General features: G+C 39.6%; 1 protein-coding gene across 1 annotated transcript in view; it reads left to right on the top strand.

The window, feature by feature from the left end:
* Positions 1 to 22,737, top strand: part of TRUB1 (TruB pseudouridine synthase family member 1) — a 38,931-nt gene that overhangs the window by 2,052 nt on the left and 14,142 nt on the right. The window contains 3 exon segments of the mRNA XM_026069664.1: positions 1,540 to 1,635; positions 5,677 to 5,732; positions 19,520 to 19,601. Coding sequence (XP_025925449.1) covers positions 1,540 to 1,635; positions 5,677 to 5,732; positions 19,520 to 19,601 — 234 coding nt within the window.

Here is a 22,737-nt window from a genome sequence, read left to right as displayed (position 1 = left end):
AGCTGCGGCAGAGCCCGTCTCTGGTGCTTCCGTGTGGCAGCTCACGGCGCGACCGGGGCCGGGGCCGCCCCTGGGTGCGTTTCGGCTTCGCGTGGAGCTGCTGAAGGCCTGCGAGGCTCGGCGGCCTGGCCGCGCTGCGCGGGGGCTGCCGGCTCGCCTCGCCGCTCGCTTCGGCGGGCGGCTTTTCTCACCCAAGGTGTGGCGTGATGGGAGCCTCACTGTGAGCGGGACGGGGCTTACCCTCCGCTCCGCCCTCTGGGGGGGGCCACCGCCCGGTGGGGCGCTCCCGAGGGGGGGGGGCCCTGCCCCCTGCCCGGTGCGGTGCTCCCGAGGCAGGGGAAGCCCCTGCCCGGGGGGGCGCTCCCGAGGGGGGGGGCCCTGCCCGGTGCGGTGCTCCCGGGGGGGGCCCAGGCGGCAGCGGGACCGAGGGCCGCAGCGGGTGGCCGTGCCGGCCCGGCGGCTCTGCCGCGGAGCTGCGGCGCGACCTCGGCTTCAGCTCTGCCCCTTTCTGCTGTTTAAAAAAAAAAAAAATTAAAAAACCACCAAACAAGTGGAAAGCTCAGTGTTTCAACAGTTTTGGAAGTCCTGGACACGGTACGCCAAAGGAAGCCTGGGTTGTCTGGTATCGGGGAAAAAAGTCTGATCATTGCACAGACACGGAGGAATCTGGCCCAGATTCTCTTCCTAACGGGCGCGGGGACTTGACCATCTGATATGGCCTTGGGGCACTGGCTGGTTGGGTGAAAACACAGGCTTTCACACTGGTGGTTGCTCATTTAGGCTAATGTACTCAGTAGCTCCGAGTTGGAGAGGCACTGACTTCAATCCAGCGTTGTACGGAAGAGACAGTGCCTTGGCAGGATGACGTCCCATTCCCTAATGTGGCATTGGGAAAACGTACCTAGTGAAAAGCATAACAAAGAGATAACACGGTGTCATTGTAAAACTTCAGAAATGGGAAAGGAGACTTGGAGTGTTTTTCATACTTAGTACTAATAACTAAGAATTCATGGACTTATCAGCTGTATAAGAAATATGGTTGGTGAGATGCTCTGACAGCCTGAAAGCAGCAGTGAACAAAATCACTTCATTGCATAGTTTCCATGGGGCTGCCTACATGCGAATGAACTTGGCCCATTACGTGGAAGTAAATGCAGCAAGAATGCTCAGATTATGTAGCATAAGATTTGCATTTGATAGATTATTTCAGGGACTGTGCTGCTAGTTTGTGCATGCTTTGTTAATGAAACTTCACAGGTGAACGGTCTACCATAGTTTTTCAAGTAGTTTTCTCTGAAAATCTTTTTATAATGGTGTATAAGACTTGCTCTTTTCACATAATTATAATCTTGAAAATTGTTTGAGGTTGGGAAGGGGTCCAGGTGAATTGTTCGTCTTGCTCAGTACAGCCATTCCTGCACTACTAATTCATGGCTTAAATGATTTATTTTCATCTCTTTTAGCAATATGGAAATACATGGTATTTTTTCTATGTTCTAAGGTCGTCCTGTAATGCCTCTTTTCCACTTCTATTTGCAGAAGCTGGTGTGCAAACAAATAGGAACAAAAGAAAGAAACAGATTTTGAAAATTGGACATGGTGGAACTTTGGACAGTGCAGCTACAGGAGTTCTGGGTAATGAAAAATATAAATGCAGTCATAGGAAGATGACTTCAGCAAACATTTTCATGCCTACATGAAATCAGAGGTGGAAGAATGACTTGGGATACACGTGGCAGGCTGTGTGGTTTTGGGGGAAGGAAGGGTTAGTGGGGAAGAGTAGTGGGGGGTAAGCTTCCCCTATGTATATTTTTACATGCATATAACCTGTYGCTGAATAGAAGGGGAGTTTTTCCCCACTTCCTCAAATAACCTGTGGATTGTCTACATGAAAATATAGAAGCTTGTGTAATGAGTTATTCTAACTTCTAAATTGCCTCTGAAATTGATGATTTTGTTTAGTTAAACTGAGGATTTCCCAGTGATAATTTTGATAATTTTCCAAAGTATTTGTTAGAAAGATCATGCATTTCTGGAATTCTGAGGGAGTCTTTTGGGGTTATAATACTTTCTAAATGAAAGATGAGTAAGATGAACCAATTCAGTTGCTACTTTTCTGGGGATCAGCATGGAAGTAGGAAACAGAAATGAAAACTATCCCATCTAGTAAAAAAGAGTCATCAAAGAGATTCTGTGCTATAATTTTTGTAGTGATTTATCAGATTCCTTTGTTTTTATTAAAGAACAGGATGTGTCAATCGCTTGGGTTGGAAAAACCAGCTGTGGGCCTGATAATTGGCCTGGATTATGCCCATATCACATATTGTCACCTATAGTTTTGTTGATGAGTAACATAGAAACTACAGCTTGCTTTAATCCTAGCTTTGTTGCTCTGCTTGACTAAAAGAAATAAAGTCGGCAATAGTTTTTTGGTAATGGAATAATTTTTTGGTACTGAAAGACGACAGGTGCAACTATGAATATGCACTGGGAGTAGATCCATTGAGCTTTGATGTAATGACTTCTCAGGGAGAGCTGCCTTTCAAAGGAATGTTATTTGCTGAGACTGTTGCTGGTAGAGGCACATCTGCTGGTGATTGTCTTTCTCTGCCACCTGTGCATTTTGTAAAATGTAACCTTTGTGGACTAGAAGTAAGTACGAGCTCTTCTTCCAACTTCCTGAACTGTGTGGTCACTCACCAGACAATACTGTGTGTATTGCTGAAGCGGACGTTTTCCTTTTACACAGATGTTCCCATTGAACGTGCAGCTACTCATTGTGGGAAGTCAACAGCATTGATCCAGACGAAAAGAAGAATCGTTCATGCTTTTTAATTGCTTCTCCTACTGTTTTCTGATATCCAGCAGTCTCCAAGGCCAGCCCCTGTGGCATAAGAAAAAGTGCATGAGCTTGGTGTGCTTGGTAAAGACAGAAAAGTGCATCACCTTAATATGCTATGGATCGATCCAAAAAGGCACAGGATGTTTCATTTCACTGCCATACAAAACACAGAGAAAAATCAATGGTAGCTAGATTGGAAAGGACAAAACTGGAGGGGAGTGGGAAGGAGAATGTACTCACATTTCTTAGGACTCAGATAAAGTAATGAGGAGAGAGGGGAGGACTTAATAGAAACAAGCTATTCAGAAAATGAGTGTGCTGATTCTTGGCATGGGGTGGTGGGGCAGGAAGCTTTCTTTCCTCATGCACAATAGCATAATAAAAATAGATATTTGTTGAAAACTTCTGACCTTTCTTTCTTGATCTTTACTGCTGTTTCCTGAATTTTGTGTACTGCAGTTATTCATGCAAATCTCTGTTCACATGAATTAGTTAATATCAAGTCTTGCTCGTGTGCAGAGTGTCCTGCAAATAGCTGGGCAGTGCTTTTTGTTGGAAGATACGCTGGTATATTTCTGTTTCTACTTACAGCAAGTGTAGATGAGGAAGGACCTCGGAGACAGAGGTCAGTGATCTGTGGCAGAAGCCAGGTTTTGAATGGCATGTGGTGGCCCTGCGGTGGTGTGCGGGGAGCCTGGAGTGACTGCCAGATCTGAGAGGCGAGATCTTTTGTCTTTGCCCATCTGTAGCTTCCGTTGTATTTGGAAGGTGGTGGGATCTGGGAGTTCTTCTTATCGTCTTCCATTTTAGATAGCAGAAGCAAGAAATAGGTCAAGTCTGAATGAGTTTCTTCTTTTAATATCAGCCTAGGACTGTGGCTCTAGTTTAGTAACATGTTTCTTGCACTGTAATTTGAATTGTAAATACTTTCCTTGTTTTGGTATAGCAATAATGAACTATGCCTCCATAGTAAAGGAAAAGGTGAAAAAATACCAAAATTGAAAGCTAGTGGTGAAGTTTTTGATCATGTTTTTGAGAACGAGCACATATCTGTAATGTGTGTGCTACCTTATGAAAGGAAGACTGGAGAATGTAATTTCCCGTACTGGGAGTCTTCTGCCCTAGGAAATTCTAAAGCCATTTGTAAAAAGGCAGACATAAGTGAGCGATGGCAACTCCTTTGAAACTGAAGTAGCTATTATGTAAGTCAAGTAGAAAATGCCATTCAAGAAGCAGTTTAGAGACTGGCAAATTAGAAGTGTAAAATTCGTATGTTCTCTATAGTCTAGCAAGGTTAGTTTATATCTCCTTTCAATAGTACACATGCTACACAAGCTAATGGTTAATGGGAAATTGTTAGCGTCTTGTTCACAAAAGCATTCAATGTCTCTTTAAAATTATTCCATTGAAACTCTTGACATTCCAGCAAATTTCAGCTCACCAGTTATGTTGAAGTGTCAGTGATGTCATCCTGTTGCAAGGAAAGTGCTTGACTGTAAAGTTTCATCTGTGTGTTTATCTTCTTTTCTCAGCCTTGTTGCTGCCCTTTACTAGCTGCTGAATATGATAAGAACAGGCTGAACTAAAGGCACACAAAAGTGCAAGCACAAGGACATATATCAGAGTGTAGAAACCCTAAGGGGATAAGGGGATAAGTAATCAAAAATAAGAAAAAGTCTATTGAGTGTCAGAGTAAAGATTAAGAAGCATTAGTATTAGAGCACAAGTGTTTGTAAAGAATAAATATGTCTAAGGATTCATTATCTGGTTTGATGCTTCTAGTACTGGTTCCTGGTTGACACAAAGCTGATTTCCTACAAGCTCCCTTAACCCCTGTAATTTTATTGAAATCAAGGGCATGAGCTGTTATGTATTCCATGTTTCGTATGTGAAAGTAATTTTCTTCTGAAATTCAGCAAAGGTGAAGGCAACCCTGTATTATCCTGATAGTGCAATAATTTCAGAATCACTTCTTCATTTCTCATTAGTGCTACCTCTCTTTTTCTGTGTGGCATAATGGAGAATTCTGTAATGAGTTACTAGCATGGTGATATGTTCTCACAAATGTATGTAGTGATGGTGTATCTGACTTTTCATTGTTTCCTGTCTTCCTCCTCCTATTGTCATTATTTCTTCTGATTGTTGTATGTGGAAGAAATCAATGGAAAAAGTAATTCAAGGAAAACATCTTGTTACGAAATGCTTTAAAGTAAAATCTGCTTTTTTTTTCTGCTTCTTATGTGAAATACTGACTGTTGCTTTGCAGAATACTGATTCAAGATTCAAAAGAAATGATCTGTACCTGCATATTAATAGGAGGATTTGATTATAAAAGATCTTTGCTGGAGACAGTGGGACCTTATGACTATTTTGCTTTCTTGCTATGACCCTGAAACTCTTTCATTGTGCTATCTTGGCTGTATTACCCTTGGCCRCTAATAACCTTTAAATGGAGTATTTAGTTACAGTGAAGGCTAGATTTGTTACTAGTGAGCCAAAGCCTTCATCATACCAGAGACAGGGTTAATTGCACTATCCATTTCTTTGGTGATTAAAAGATAGATAAATCTAGGGGTGGAATTAAAGCATTTTAACAATAGGTGAAGCTTATTTATCTTCTGCTTTAAACTTTGTTTTTCTTTTGCTAATCCCATGTTGTTTGAGTATCAGAGATATTTTTCTCATAAGCATTGACCCTCTTCATATGCTAACAGACCATGAAAGGCCGTATTTCTGACTAGTGTAATATTTAGTAGTGATGGGTGTTGAATAAGGGCATTGCAAAGCTGGTTTTGAAGTGGAATGCTGTGACATTTCTCTTTCTGTTTTTGCAGTGGTTGGTATTGGAAAAGGAACAAAAATGCTGAGAGCTATATTGGCAGGTTCCAAGGTAAGAAATGCTAAATGAGTTGTAATGGTGTTTTTTTTTTTTTCTTTAAACAAAGAGCTGCATCTTCATACAAGTATCTCAGATATCCAGCGTATTTAGTTTAATTTTATATATTTAGCCAGAAATTTGATATTAAGACTTTGACATCCAGACTGTTCATTTAAAAATTTTTTTTTTGTCTTGGAATTCCTACAGAATGTTAATAAAGATCATATTGCTATTTTATAGGCAGATTGCTTTAACATTTCAGTGCTTTCAGCAAAAACGTAGAAGTGATTTTCATTCCTTTTCTCTCTTCTTAAATGCTTTGACGTCTTAAGAGTTACCTTTTAGAACACTTCATGTTGGGGATTGTTCCTTGTTTGTGGCTCCCTTAGGCTGGTGCTCTACAAAGACATGGATAGGCACATGTAGGAAGCTGAAGGTAACAAAAGTCCTGTGGCTGCATCACATTATCCAGATCGGAGCCTTGATGGATAGGAATCTTACTCATTGCTGCTTTTGGCTAGTCGCACTACTACCTTGACAGGTGAATGCACTCTAGATTGTAGGTTTTGCGTACACAAACAAGTGCTCGTACTCCAAAAATAACCCCCCAGTGTTGATTCTTCCTCTGCAAGTAAAATCCTGCAGTTTTAGCCATTAATTTTAAATGAGAAGTTTAGGCAAGAATGGTAGATGTAGAAATGAATTAAGCCTTCCAAATTTCATCTTAATTCAGGGAAAGTCAATACTGGACTCGCCAAATTGACAGCTTTTCTAACACATTTTATTCTGCTTTTTTTCCTCATTTGAGTCTGTTCAGAACCCTTAAGCTATTTATAGATGCTGAAGTAGTAACTTGAGGTGTGGAATCTGATTGATAATCCTCAGTTTGACTCAAAGGAAAATAATGCGACAGGAAAGAATACCACCAGAAGAAAAAGCTGTAGCTGTAGAGTCTGATCCAAAATTTATTATAGTCAGTGTCAGTCTCTCTACTGACTGTAGTGGGTTTGCATTTGATATACAGGACCAAATTTCAGAGATATTTGAGAGCTGAAACATGCAGTAAGCAGCTGGAGCTGCATTTACAGTGGAATTGCAAGTAGATAGATGTTTAAATCCAACGTGTAGGTCCTCAAAACCCCTTCTAAACACTTTAGATGTCTCATTTCTTACAAATCGTAGGTTTCTGTCTATGGAATCTCATAAGCATCTACATTTCTCCTGTTGACAATGGACAAAACAGATTAATTTTAATCTGTGATTTTAGCAGATGGTTGCATAGAAAAAACATCCAATTTTAGTCTTTGCAAATTCAAGCAAAAATTAGCAATTCGGCTAAAGCCACCTCCAGCTTTTCCCATCTAGTCTGACCAGTGCTCACCTCCCTGTGTTGCTGCAAATTAGGAGACTAGAGCCCAAAAGTATCCAGGAGGAGCATCCTGCAGCACTGAATGCTGCTTTCTCAGCAGCTTCTCTCCTTCTCACCCAATGCTGCTGAAAACTTGATAAATGTAAACAGTTTATTGTTTACTTGGCTTTTTGATTATCAGTTCAACAGTCATGCACAGAAGCACTTAAACCATGATACCCTTGCTGTTTTCTGCTGAAGCTGTATCACTCTGTGTAGAATACTTCAGTATCAGTTGCATTCAGGAGTTTCACAAAAGTTTTCATTTGTTCTTGCCCTCCAGCCTGTCTGCTCTAACCACTGGGGTGGAGAGTTCTTCTGTCCCTGGCTTAGTTAATACTTCCATATGTTATCTTCTGTCCTATCCTTTGAGTTTTTTGTAAGACAGCTGCCTAAACCAGGCCAATACTGTCTCTGGGAGAGGACTATGGCTGAATTCTGGGAGGAGGAAGGTGCTGCTCTCCAGCTCTAGAGGTGAAGTTCCCAGCCCTCATTAGGAAATTATTCTTTCTTTTAGCACTTAACTACTTCTGGAAGTGCTGACCTCTTGCCACCTGCCACCTCCCTTTTAAGACCTTTTCAATTAAGGAAGGAAAGGCATTGAGTTACTTAGCTAAATTAAGTCATTGTAGCTAAACATGTGAAAATTCTTGATTTTTTTTTTTTTTTTTTTTTTTTTTTTAAACAACACCAAAAGCAATTCCGGTATCTCGTAGGCTGGTGTTCACAGTGGAAACAGCTATGATGGAGGAAGTAGTTTCTACCCTTTTGACTGAAGAGAGCATGCACAAGCTCCTTAGTGACTTTACTATGAAGTCCAGCAGCCGGTGTGAGTCATATCTGGTCAAACTTTGTGCCCAGATAGCTCAAGAAGGCTTACAGCTGCTGCTGAGGGACAAGGGATGGGAACACCGAGGAGAAATGGACAGTGGGAGGGCAGTAGGTAAGCTACCCCAGCTAGATCCATCAGCTCTCACCTGACCTAAGATTGGTATAGGCTGTGGGCACATGATTCAGAGAGGTGAGCGAAGGTACATCAGCTCTTCCACTGTAATTGTTAGTGTGCTCTGACACATCAGTGAGTGCAAGGTAGCTTACGCATCAGTGCCAGATGGCATGGCAGTCATGAGCTTTCACTTGGAGCTTGCCTGTCCCTGCTTTCCTGTTTTGTATTTATACTTTGATAAATTAGGCACACAGTAACTTGAGAGGCTTACGTGCATTAAGTATCTGCCTTTGTTTTTGTTTTTTTGACCATGCTGACAACAAAGCCTCGTAATGTAGTGAGAGATCTGATATCGATAAACCCATGACTGTCTAAATAGCACTGAATAGTTTTTTACATCCCATGCAATGTGCTAGGAATTTAGACTCTTGTTTCATCTTTTTACCATTGTGGATGATAAAGTGTATGCTAAGGAGTGTGATGTTTTTCTTGTGTTATTTACTACTCTTAAAGATTTGGCTGAACTGGATGAGCTTCTCTGGTTAGAATCTACTTTTTGATTATGGGAGCGTATTTTGTAAAGAAATAGTTCAGTCTATCATTGCTGGCAGCAGAGCTATGCTGAGTGGCCAAAACGTATGTTACTGCAGTAAACTCCATATGGTGGCTCTGCCAGAGATTAGAGTATTTCTGAATTTTTCCCAAACGTTGTGTGAAACTTCCCTGACTCTATGTGGCAGCTCTGAACATTATCACTTGATTTGCAACTCATAAACATTTTACAGGGATTTTACTCTTTCACAGTAAGTCTTCTCCACTGGTGCTCCACTGGTTTGACCTCCTTACGGATTAACTCAAAACAAATAGAATGTGCAGCCAAGGGCAATACCTACTTAGTGTTCCAAATTTCTCATGGAATTCTTAGTATTTATGCAGAAATAAAAATATGTGCAAGCTGGCTTAGGTTTTGTTTGTTTGCTTTATTTTGTYTCAAATGTTCCAAGTGAGGGGGAGAATGCTGAATCCTCTTGGATCTGGAATGTAAATGCTGAACACTTAATACATGCTCTGTAATAGAATCATTTTTCTTTCTTGCATTCTGAGATTTTGTGCTTGGACTTCTTGCACTGCATTATTTTGAAGGAAATTCTGTTTTCTTGTGCTTGCAAAATAAAGGTAGTAGAAAGAATATTTCCTGCTTCACCAGTAAAATGAGTATGATGAGGGCAGTCCAATTTTTATCATGATAAATTGCTTCTGAAGGACTCAGGCTTGTGGGTGGACTAGTCTGTCTGAAACACAATGTAGAAGTGGTGTTTTCAGGCAAGCGAGTTAAAGACTGCTAGCTAGTAGCACAGTTTCCAAAGTGATAATCTTGTTTTCAAACCTCTCATCTGCCAGTATGTGCTGTAATGTAGAAACTATGAGGRAAAAGATCGGGGACTCATCAGAGAAGGAAAAAAGGGCTAGCAGTAAGCAATGAAATTCTTCATTATTCTAATACTTTACATTGGAAGGAGATGTCTTCCAACACATACAGCCTTTACTTTTAGGTGGGTTAAGGCAGTGTAATTGAAATTTTCAGACTTTAGTTCCATGTTTAATTTGCAATTTTTTCAGTGAGGTAACATCCGGGTTCACCCCAAGAGAGTTTCATTTGAGTGTGAATGAAGCCAGAACTCATCCATCTCAACCTGTGCTTGAAATCACTGGCTCCTGATGAGCTGAAAGCCTGGGCGTTTTGTTTTTATTTGAGGATGCAACTTCTTGTTATGGTCTGCTCTTAATCTGAAACTCAGAAGCTAAGTGGCTTGTGGGAAATTGTCCGAGTGCTTTGCATTGTTTGCACAAACTTGGGCATGGACTAGTTAAAATAGAAAATTTGATCTCGGAAGTTGTGACTTCTCCAGAGTAAAATACTGTCAGAAAAAAACAACACTGGATAGAATAAAGTCCAAAGTTCAAATCATCCTGAACGCTAGAGAGAGAAAAATATGTTATAGGCAGGAAAAAAATACAATGTAAATGACCTGATATGTGACAATTTAGATTCATTAAAATTGAAAAAAAACTGAGTTCATGTGAATCCTGAATGGGAAAGGGATACCAGTTCAGTGATCAGGTCTCAAAACTTGCCAAAGTTATACTTGTATCCCATAAAAATAGGGCGTACTTCAGGAGTAATTGGTTCAACATCACTTATAACATGAGAATTTCTAATAGACCTGTAAGTTACTTGTTGCGGCATGATTCCTGGATGTGAATACTGCAAAATTGTTTCTCTAGAGTGTTGGCACCAGCTGCTGCAGAAATAGGTGACCAAAAAGAAGCTTGTTTCTTTACCTACTGTGATTATCTTATTGTCCTAAGAGATTGGCCTTTAATTTTTATCGCTTTATTTCTCAAGCATAAAGGTTGCTAGCTTTCTCCGTGAATTCATTTTTTGAATTCTAAGTCCTTAGCTTCCATCTTTTGGCAGTGATTTCAATGAATTAATAATGTGTTAAAAAGAACATCTACTAGTTCATTTAAGGAGCAGAACCAGTGAAGTCTTTTCCTGTGACTCTGTTTACAGCTTGCTAAACATGTGGACCCTTTGGTATCCGGTCATACAGCTGGGTTCCCTCTAAAGCCTTTTTCTTAGTGGAAGCTGTAATAGATTTATTTCCTCTATCTATTCATTTTCAAGAGGCTTATAAAAGCTCAGTATCTCTGAGAACTCTCTTCCTCTCCCAGATTTAGTTAACATTAGCCAAGGATTTAGAAATAGTTAGAGAACATTTGTGTGTGTGCACATTAATGTGTACATGTGGTGGTGTACATGGTGTTTCATAGGGAAATTCAATTTTTTCAGCTTCCTTTTTTTCTTTTTAAAATGGATTTCAAAAGCAGTTTGTGCTCCAGTTCATATATTTGAATTATGAGTGCAAGAAAATTGAAGCCTTGGCTTTTTTCTTGAAGGATTCATTGTGATCCTTATCACAATGTGATTCTTATCATCTTGTATTTTTTTGGAGCTGGTAAAACCCAAACTACTTATTCATATAGTGCATAGCTATGCGTCCTGTTTTCTTGCTCATATTCTGATACTTTTAAACATTCTCTTGGCAGGGCAAGGTGTGTGGGTAGTGGTAATGCAATTATTAGGCTAACTGGTATAGTAAGAAAAATTAGACAGGCTTTTGGATGTGTAAGACCTTTCTCAGGTCTAACATAGAAGCCATGGATTTTAAAGCTAAATGTAATTTCAGATTTGTTTAGAGTTTAGTGAAGTAGATACTATTTAGACCATTTCTGAAAGAAAAAGCATTAAACACTTGTGAAGGTAGTATACCAACAGTTATGGGTAGGCAGGCAGTAATGATAGGTAAGACCCCAAGACCCAAGGTCAGATGGGCTAAGTTTTATTACCTGATTAAATAAAACAGAACAAGAAAACAATGCATCTTATATGTGGGGTAACTACGTTCTGGTTCATAACCTTGCTGGCCAGGCTTCAAGTCACAAGGCAAGCAGAATTGCTTTTGTTTGCTTGGTGATTCTTCAGTTCCCATCTTTCTTGTGTTCACCAATGGTTTTAGTTGGGCTTTTGCTTCCAAATAGTACTGTTACCATATCTGACTGTCTTGGAGGAATACGACTAAAACTGTATTGTTTGCTCTTTAGCACTTTCCCGAAGAAATTTTTCAACTGCAACGTCTTCTCATTTGTTACACTGTTTTTTGGAGGGGAGGGTTCCCCCCCCCCATTCTCGTGCCTATTTGCTTATGGTCCCATTCACGATAACAAAGGGTCCGACTGAATTTTTTTCTCTATTTATACTGAGATGGGAGAGGTAAGAAAAAAAGACAGTGCAATTTGTGACCTGCTCATTTAAGCAAAATGGAGTGTTGCTACACAAAACGTCATTACTTTGCCTGTGTTCAAGCCCAGAGAAATTATTGTTTCCCTTACAAGGGAGGTGGGAGGGGAAAGAAAGAGATAACCTTATCTCCTAGGGGAAAGAGAGCCTGGTAGATTATACATTTGGGAACGTGGGGGCTTAGTGTGAGGTAAGATTATAGTGTGCCATAAATCCAATATATCTATTGAGTCCATGTTTTTTTCTAACCCAGTGGAATTACAAATTTTAGTTTGCAGGCTTGTTTTGAAAGGTGTTTTATAGATTTCCCTTGAGGAACAGGGCTGACAGATCAGAAATGGAGTGATTGTTTTCTGGGAGATGTTAATCCACAGGCAGATGGATGTGTTTCAGCCCTTACAGATGCTCCTAGCTTATAGTGGTTGCTTAATTTCACACATTATTTACCATTTGGTGCACTCAATGAAGTATATTACATTCCTGAAATACAGGTAAAGGACAGAGAGGTTTTGATTCTTCTGTTGTGTGGTAATTGTCACAGTATATGCGCAAAAATGTAAGAAAGTCTTACATGAAATAGGGTATCTCTATGTATAAAACTTGCCATACTTATTTTTGTAGTCCATAACAGCTATATCCAAGTGCCTACCACTATAATACTGTCTGCTTTTTTTTGACCACTGCTGAGCCCCGAGAAAGCTTTCACAGAACCAGAACTTTCTATTAGAATTCTAAGACCTCTTTCTTGAGCAGCAGTGGCTGGTTCAGAGACCGTCACTTTTTATGTAAAGTTAGCATTGTTTTTTATCCTGTCCGTGTTACTTTACGTTATTGACAGTGAATTTCTTCTTCCCTGAACATTGGAAGATATTCACCAGAAATCAATGTCGGTTTGTGAAAATACGGTCTTCCTCCTTTTTTTGTCACAAGGAAAATGCTTATATAAAAAGAATGCTGGGAAACTGCATGAATTATATTGTTTTCAATGTGCTTTGAGAATGTGTGGAAGGTGTTATCAAAACTTGAAGTGGTGTCTGTGCAAACAAGATGCACTGAGAGAATGTTAAACCTGCACAGTGGAGGATGCAGAAATCAGGAAGGGCTAAAGTGGTAGCTAGGTTAATGGTCTTCTGTGGCCCTTACATTCGTACATACTGTTGGCTTCAAGTTCACATGCTTATTTAAAGAACATATTTAAACATATTTTAAGACATATGATGCCTATTTTTAATCTGATTTTTTTCTTAACAGTTAAATTGTAAAAACAGAAGAGGCTGATAAGAATATCTAGCCTTTTTCCTTCTCTACCCAATACCCCACAAAGTTGTAGAAGAATAGCAGTTAAATAGAATAGATATAAACTTCCCTGCTACAGTACCATTAGTAAGCTGGCTTAATATGCTGTGTATTGCTCAAGTCTCTTTCATGCTAACCCCAGAGGCCTAATCTATTAATAGCTTGTCTTCATGCTCTATTAATATTCAAACTTTTTTTAAATTATTGAAAATCTTGAGGAGACTGCGCTTATTGTGCTGCATAAGCTCTTTCCTCCAAAAATGTGGGCTATTTTAAGAGTGTGGTCTACTAAGATTTCTCTGTTCTTCCATTTATGAGGTCAGTGTCTCCCTTTTTCCTCTTGACCTTTCTATAATTGTATGTGTCTGTGCCACATATACGGTTCTCTTGCACCCATTCAAAAAAAAAAAAATCAAGGCTGCAACGTTGCGAGATGTTTTCTTCTAATAAAAAATAACACACACATGCGTGCGCACAGATACAAAAAGGTGTTAACAGATTTAACCTATTCATTTTGCATTGTTTTCTGTCGTGCTCCTTTCTAGCAGTTTGGCCGTGTTCTTACCACTGCCTTTTAGAATGTGCTGCATCTTAGCATTAGCAATGTCTTTGAGTTCAGCCAAAGGCTTTCTTTCAATTTTATGTATGTATGAATTTGTATATATGTATAATGTCTTACCCCCTCTGGAAGAATTTCTTATATTTCTGGGCAAAGGCATATCAGTTTCTTTAAAATTCAGTTTTACAGATAGGAGCTGAGGGGGCTTCTCTTGTATGATCTGTGGTGTGGGTGCTAGAGCACAGAATGAGGGAACAGGCATTGAAGCTGTAGAGGAAATACCTCTSTTTAATAGCCAGACTGAGAGGTTTTGGTGAGTGTGGGAGGTTTCCACAGAGGGCAAGCGTCTTGAAGATTTGAATAAAGAGACTTTTTAACAGCACGGTAGCCTGCAGCCCCTCTTGGATGTTGTGAGCCTGTGTTGTGTTTATCAGTGACACATGGCCAAAGTGCAATTGGGGATCTAGTGTTACTTTGGGGATTTTTTTTTCCCCCTTCCCTCTCCTTTCCTCTCCTCCCACCAACATCAAAATTTAAACTACCTGCAATTTTTAGCTACTGTCTGAAAGCTTCTCTTACTTCCAGTTAAACTATCTTGTGGGCTCCCCTATGACAGGTGGTTCTAGTCCTTCACATTSAAAATCTAGTCACCCTATATGTTTGAACTTTTAAATAAGAGGCTGACATAAGAGGGCAGAAAATCCTGTTAGTCCTAGAGTAAAGATCAGATAGTTCTTCAGCAATGACAGTACAATTACAACATCTAGCAGTAAATAAAATTTAGTGCAGACTTAGCACAAAGTCAGCTTTTTCTCTTAGGAGAAAAATGAATTGTAGAGAAGAGAAGTTGTAATGTTTCTGTATATTAAAAGGACATGTCTGGTGTTTGTTAATTTTGAACTTAATTATCATAAAATACTCCTTCCCCACCTTCAATTTGCAGTCTTTAATTTTGCCTCTTTGTAACCTGCTTTTAAGAGATCAGGGCTCTTTGCTTTAAATATGTTGGAATCTGCTTAGTGGGAGCCTTTTGTTTTGGAAAATACTTTGGAAAATACTCCCCTCCCCCCCCCAAGTTTATTTGTCTTCCTCGTCTGCTCTTGTTTTGGCGGATGATTAGCCTACTGGAACCCATTGGTAGCTGCTAATGTTCTGCAACAGCAAATAGGATAAGCTACGTAAATATCAAATCCAGAGCATGTTAGTTGTGCTTTAGAAAATTTTGCACACAAACTGAATGTCACTTTAAAACTGAGCATTTAAGGCCAGTTCACAATTTGAATGTCCCAAGTCTACGGAAATATAACTGCTTGCATCAAGCATACAGATTGAATGGTTGGGCACAGGAGCACCAGTTCTAATCTGCCCTAGCCTGCTGCGTGCTCACTCTGATTTCTTTGAGGTTCCCTGGAGAGTTTTGGTTTTTGTATTCCCTCAAACTTGTCAGGGACRTACAGGCATCAGTTTACATAAGCTGACTTTCTATCAGCTATGGTTTCTCTTTCTTGGCTTTCAATCTCTTGCACAGGGGACTGTAGCCTTTATTTTCTTTTACACTTCTGTGTTCATTTGCTGCTCTGATTAGAAAATGGGTCATCCTTGGATGAACTCTTATGAACTGCCTCTTCCTGAGGGYTTGCTTTTCTGGGAAATTCTTGCAATGGGAGCCATCTTACAATCTTCCTGATGCTACTAATGACTGTATTTCTTAATTACTTGTGTCTCTGACTAGCTCTTCCTAAGTGTTGCTTTTCTGTGTTTGAAAAAGCTTTTAAAGATGTTATAATTTAAGATTTCAAGTCTCTGGCTTCTTTCCAAATAAAACTTTGATATATTAATGATTAAAACTGAGGAGTTCTGTTCCATGGTCTGTCTGGCATTGGCACTGATAAGTGGTGCAGACATACCTGGCAGTCAGCCCAGGGTCTTTAGCTACTGGGAGGCTGCCTGGGTGGCTTGTGCAGCTGATAGCTATGCTGAGTGTAGAACCCCTCTCACAGGAGAGGATTCTTCCTGCTCCTGCCGCAGTTAAATGTATATATTCGTAAAGTTTGTCTGTTTCTCTCCCTTTTTATTTATACACTTTCCCTCTCATCCCAGCTAGTATCAGGATTTCTCTTAAATTGGATTTGAAAACAAAAAGCCAAATGATGGCAATTCTCCTATCAAAAAATTTGTTATAATAATCACGTGGTTTATTGTTGGGAGGATTTTGACTGTGCCCTGTGGTTGAGACTCTAAAACAAAATTCCTCTTCCCAGGGTCTTTCAGATCTATTAGGGTGTCTGTAGTTTATTTCTTAGGGGATTCCTGTAGTCCTATTTGCCTTTCTCCAGTACTGGCTTTTATGGCCCGTGTCTTTCTGGTCACAGGTATGCTAGCAACTGTATGGCTAGCAGAGCACTTCCCCATCTTTCTGTTGTGGAGGTTGCATCCACCATGCCCTTCAGTCTGGATGACAGAGTTTTCACATTATCTTATTGACAGAGTGCAGTGATTTGTCATTCTAAAACATCTTCTTAAGGCTGTCTCCTCATTTATGTGAATGAAAGAGTTGATTATCCTTGAGGGCTTCTCATCACTTTGCTGCCTGTTGTTCCACTTACCATAATATCAAGAGAATGGCTTTCTAGACAGCAGGGATATGTAGCCCTTCCCTAATGCAGGATAGATAGTTCTGAGGAGGTCTGTATGCCCTCAGGGTTATACTGTTCTGTTATAACAATTGTGAAACTGCTTTGGGACCGTTTGGAAGACCATTAGAAGTTGCAGTTAATGCACAATGCTGCAGTGAATACAAGATGTGACTGGGAATGCTTGACCTTAGCTTTTAATGGGCTACAATTGCGTGTTGTGGAATTCCATAGGGAAGCTGATGTGCTAGTTTTAAAGTGGTTTGGGTCCTGATCACTTGAGATGAGTAGAGGGGCATGAACGTAGGGGGCTGTTGGGAGAGTGCCCTGACGAGCTGCTGATATTGGAACATTTTCTGTCACAGTCTGGATTTGTTAGGCTTTTCTGCTACCTGCAACACCTACTACCTTGCTTTTTTTGTTTCAGGTTCTGAGCAAGTTGAAGTCAGCATAGTTTGAGCAGTTACTGTCTGTATTCCTGCAGTGATTTGCAGTTTGAGAGTACAGGAAGAATGCCCCTAGTTGTATTTTGTAAAACTGGAAGAAATGAATGATTGCCAACAGAGGTGAGGAAAGGTCACCAAAGACTTATTAAATGACTCAGAATCCATTGGGTACTTCTGAGGGCAGTGTGAGTTAGCGTCTAAGGAAAGGTGATGCTGAATTTTGACACAAACAAAATAAGAACGTGATTAAATCTGGGCTGTCATCTTATCTTCTACACGCTCCAGGTCCTGCACACTAACAAAGGGGAAGTAAACCCTATTAAGTGGCTAGTAAGAATTATGATATATAATTGTAGATACCCAAGGGCACTTCAGAGGCTGATCATAAACCAACTGTAATTCTTTATTTCCTGGCCTTCTTTCCTTTTTACTCTGTGGATTATTGTATTTCTGGCTTGAGTCCTCTTTTGTGATTCTTTAAAGGCTCCTTTAAGTATGAGGGAATTTGTGACTAGTTTTTAAGGATGCTCTTTTTACATGTTAAATGGCTTTATGTCCTTTTTGCAGAAACGAAAGGGAAAGTCAGTTGTTCAACACTGTATTGTGTAGCCCATACAGTTGTTTACATATAAACAAATTTATTGAGGTATCCTTCCATTGCTGGGAGGTCAAACCTAACATGTCATTGTAACAGATCCCCTCAAGCACGATAGCCACAACTAGAATTTTTTTTTTTTTTAAGTATATATATATATATAAATCATTCACACTAAAGGAGTATCGGCACTTCTGTTTAGAAACCTCTGATTTCAAGAGGTTTCAAGTTTCAAATTGGCAGGTTTGAAGTTTTAATAAACTGTTAGGATCATTCGGTGTATTAGAATTATTAAGATTTGCTCACATGTTTCTTTTAACCTCTAGATAAATTGCTGAATAGTGTCTGTTTCTAGCTGGGCTATTAAATGTTAAGAATTAGTTCATTAAATATGTCTCAGAAAGCAAGCAGTTTTCAGATCCTAAAAGCAATTAATATACTTTAAGGTTGATTTAGATATTTGTTGTGGAGCAGCCTTCATCCATTCTTCCTTCTATTTTTTCCATGCATTCCAAAATATGTAAACTTAAAGGATTAATTTTAAAAGCCTAATTTTGCATGTAGCGACAGTTTTTAGGGGGTTCAGGCCCTCCAGCATTTAGGAAAACTGAAGTCTTAATGTGGTAAGCAAAGAATATAGCAATTTTTTATATTAAAGTCTGCACCCGACTTCCTTTGCCTTTTGTTTGACTATTCCTGCTGTTTCCATTTCATGGCAGCTGCTTGAAGAAATGTATCCAAGTGTTAGGTTGTCACACTGAACAAAATCCAGACTTGTCTTAGTAGTCCCATTTTGTAGTTGTGATTTATATGCCTACACTGTTGTTACTTGAGCTTATTCATACTTGGCAAGTAGATCAAAAAGGATGCTACTACTTACACCTATATGGATGTGTTCCATTAGAATTTGGTCAACCAAATTATAGAAGATGCCTCCTTTTATGTCATAGTTCAGATTTGTATTGGCTTAGTTGGGAATAAATTCATTGAATCCTTACTGGGAACTAGGCATTTTGAAGGCCTTGATTTTTTCTTTCTGAGGGAACTGAAATGCTTTACATTGAAGACCCCTGGACTTGCTATAGGGCTGAGTGAAATCTGGCATAAGCAGCAGATCAAACTGCAGATTTTAATACCTGAAGGTATCTCCAAACCACTCCCAAACTCATGTTATGGAGGGAATTTCATTGTGCTGGCTACCCAGTGGAAGCCATGGGGCAGCCAGTTCATGGGAAGGCTTCTGGCAGTTTCATGTCCTCAGTCTGGTAATACTTAGGGTGAAAATGTGGAAAAGAATGACATCATGTGAAATGCAGTAAGGACAAGAGTTACTTGCCTGGGAACAGGTTAATTCCTTCTTGCAAACTACTAATACATATTCTGGAGAATTTTTTAGGAAAGAACTCTTTAGAGAGAGACACTGAAAGAGAAGTATTCTGAGAACCTGTAGCCAGCGGAGGTGTCACGCGGTGGCTCACACTGGTTATGCTAATCACAGCGTCCTCACCAGATTCCAGATATTCAAAACTCCTCCTTGTTTCTGCTTTGGGCTGTTGCCTGTCACTACATTCCATGGCTGAACTGTTGTTATGCTTTGCCTTGAAAGTGGATGTTTTACTTGTACAGGTGAATTTGTTCATTTTTCTCTCTGTTTTCTTTTTCTCTCTGTTTTCTTTTTTGATAGTGAAGAAACAGAAAAACTGCATGAAAGGTGCTCTATGTGCCTTGCTTAAACAGTAGCGTATGACATCCCACAGAGACTTTGATTTTGCCACCCTATTTTCTTTATTCTAGTGATACATTTGTAGTAAAACTTAGATACTGTGTTGCCTCTTTCTGGGGTTTCTAAAATGGAAGTTGTAGGCCCATGTAATGCTGGATTTAATTTCTTCCGAGTTCCTTATCTTATCATCTTTACTTTTGCATATCCAAAGTTGATGACTTGGCTATTCACATAGTATTCTTCATGATCTCATTTGAAGTTATTGCTGTTTTGCAGCCTTTTAAAAAATATTTGAAGACTTAAGTCACTGATCTTTCTTTTTCCTTCTCAGAAGTACACTGCCATTGGACRACTGGGCAAAGCTACTGATACATTAGATGCTACAGGAAAAGTAACTGAAGAAAAACCTTATGGTAACTGAAAATTGATCTATATATCTGATCTAATTGAAGGCAATAAGTGGTCTCCATTGTAGAGAAGAGGAAACGTTTTGGACTCTGTGAATTAAATTTAAATGTCAAATCAAACAAGATTATTTCATCTTCAACTTCAGTGCTCACATAATTGGGTCCAACTTTATATAACTAGGTCCAGTGCAAACGTTCATTTCTATTGAGAAAAACAAAACAGGCACTAGATTAGGACAGAGAAAACAGAATTGGGCAGGACTGTATCATTCTATATCTTTGACAGGCTGACAAATGGCTTGCTGTGTCCAGTAAAATTTTCCTCTTTCTGTGTACAGTCCCATGAGTGTTCTTTTAGTGACACCCTTCAAGACCAATGGAGGGATAAAGTACTGAAGTCTTCCTTCCAGGAAGTCTCTTTAACTAGAGATTGCTCAACATAAAATGAGGCTGACAGAAACTACTCTCTACAAATGTTCACCTACCAACCCTTGCTTTTGCTTGCAGGCTGTGTAGCAGCTTTAATAAATGAACTTTTCTGACCCACAGAGCATAGTGCAAGGGTTTAACACTTCAGAACTAATCCTAACTGTGGCTTTATCAGAGTGGACATTCCACAATACATTCAGAGCTGGCTTAAGGACACCCAAGAGTATCTTAGAAACAAGGTAGGACTAATTAGGGACACACCAAATGTATTTGCCATTGGTTCTTTCGCAAGCTGGGGGAAAAAATGTAGTAAGTGACTGGTTGCTTAGCAACTCTTACAGGTCCTGTACTGTTTGTGATACCTAGTAATAGGTATATGAAGTAAATTATCTTTTTCATAGCATTTTTTATAATAAAAAAGGTAGCCTGGATTGTTTTTTTTTCCCCCCTCATCTCCTTCCTTTTGCAGTCTTTTTGCACGAGGAAGCAAATACGAGTTTCTTTCCCACCTTAACTTGATGGATCATTCTAAATTGTATTATTTACTACGTGATGTTATTCAGAGATCTTTGTTCAGTTGCTTCTATTTCAGGATCACATTCCAAGTCTCTCTCTAAGCTTTTGAAGGACTGGCCATCTACATGGTATCAGAGCTGCTAATAGCCCACACTTGGTGGTCATTCCCTGGTTTTGCATATACCTCCCAGAAAGTGGAATGCTGTTACTCTGCTACACTGACAATTCATTTTAGAATACTCGCAAATAAACTATGAAATACCATTTCAAGTAGATACAATAGCCATTATCAGAATAAGTTTAAAAAAAAAACCAAACAAACTGTTCCTGAAACACTAGTCTTCCTTTTTTTATTTTGTATTGCTTACTGCACAGAGAATTTACAGAGTAGTTTTCATGAGCATTTCTTTCAGTGGCAGCTCTTGTAATAGTAGTTACCACCTCTGCACCACCTCTTCTRTTATGGTGGTATGGCTTTTTGTGAGACTGTATGGCAAGCAAGCTTGGGGAACTGATTTGGGTTAAAAATAACCACTTCTTTTGAACTGAGTCTTTTAAACTGAGATCAGTTACATGATTTAGTTCATCATGAAGTCTCATGAAGAGCAGTGCTGGCATTGCCAGGGCAGTGCAGTGGGTGGGGGACAAAGTTTCCTTTTGCTGAAGCTGACTGCTGAAAGAAATGCTTGTGGAATTGGCCTCTGTAACTTTCCATATTGGTACAAATCAGTCAGATTCTATTTTTTCAAAAAGAAGAAATAGAGAACACACATTCTCTTTTTCTTCATGTGTTTCCTTTCTTCCTCATCTTCTAACAATGCAAGTATTTCCAGTCTTCTCCAAAGCAGCTTGGTTTTCTGCATGATTCTCTTGGTGACCCTTCCATCACTAATTCTAATTGGTACTTCAAAGTACTAGAATATACACAGCAGATGTTTGAGCTGAATTTCAGCTTCCCTTTGACACCTAGAAGGATCCTTGGAGATGCTGAGCATCTGCTAAGAAATACAGAATCCTGCAGTGCCAGCAGAATCCAGGTAGGGCCTTAGTGCAGGGAAGGGGCATGAAGACAACTTGCAGGGTATTTAAGTCTCTTCTTGAACAACCTCATTGGATCCTGAGAGGAAATGTCTGCAGAAGGTTGCTTGTTAGATGAACCGTAAGACAGTGTTACATTTTAGTCCTCAAAGCATCTCTAGACAGCAGTTTAGAAAGCAAATTATTGTGTACAAATAAGTTACTTGTAATGAAAGGATGTGTTGAAGAGGGCTGTTTGTCGTTAACTCCTCCCAACCTTTTGAGAGTTTTTTGTTTGTGTCTTGGCAGAGGAAGAACTTACATTTCCATATGAAATTAGCTTGTGGTTTCATACTGCTCCCGGGCTATTGGAATGGATGATGACTTTGGAAGCAGCTATGGTTTAGTGTTCCTCTGATGCTTTCTAGAGAACACTGTTTAAAATTTGTAGCCCTTCTGTAACTATGCACAGGAATGTGCATTCTGAAAACCATTTTCTCCCAGCTGCTTACAGGCTAAATCCAGGCATGGAGAAGAGAATTCATGAGGATTTTCTCCAGGCCTCTGATGATTATGCTGAAATATGTGTTTAATAGAGCTACCTGAATAATTAAAAAATGATGTAGTCATTTCAACATCCTGCTTGTCTGTTTGCAAATAATTTATGCTGCAGCATACTCATTTGAGGTCAGCTGCTATAGTTCCACAAAACTGTCATGGATAATTCTTGTGATCTTGTGTTCTCTTCTGGTATAGTTTGTTAACAAGCATGGGGCAATATCACTTTTAATGGAGGCTTCTTGAGGTCATGGCACAATTGACACCTTTTGGTTTGGTAGCTTTATTTAGCTTCCTTTAGGTTTGTAGTAGGAAAATAGGTCAACGGTTATCTGTGTTGAGACACCCAACTGTCCTTGGACAATTTTCATGTTAGAAGCTAGTAGGCTTATTCTGGATGTTTTCAGAAGCACTGCAGACCAGATGTTTTGGATGCCTTGGGATTCTGATAGAATCATAGGGAACAGTCCACTGGAAGAAACCTAGCCTGTGCAGACATCACATAATCCCACTGTTGCTCTAAGGGCTTAGGGAGAGATTTAGAAAACGTTGCTGAATTGCATGTGTTCCAAATAGTGTGTACACAGAACAAGTACAATAATTTTGTTTTAAGCTAGGGCTG

The sequence above is a fragment of the Apteryx rowi genome, unplaced genomic scaffold (assembly GCF_003343035.1).
Source record: "Apteryx rowi isolate R43461 unplaced genomic scaffold, aptRow1 scaffold_3, whole genome shotgun sequence".
Classification (NCBI taxonomy): Eukaryota; Metazoa; Chordata; class Aves; order Apterygiformes; family Apterygidae; genus Apteryx; species Apteryx rowi.
This window is presented reverse-complemented; position numbering and strand designations above follow the sequence as displayed.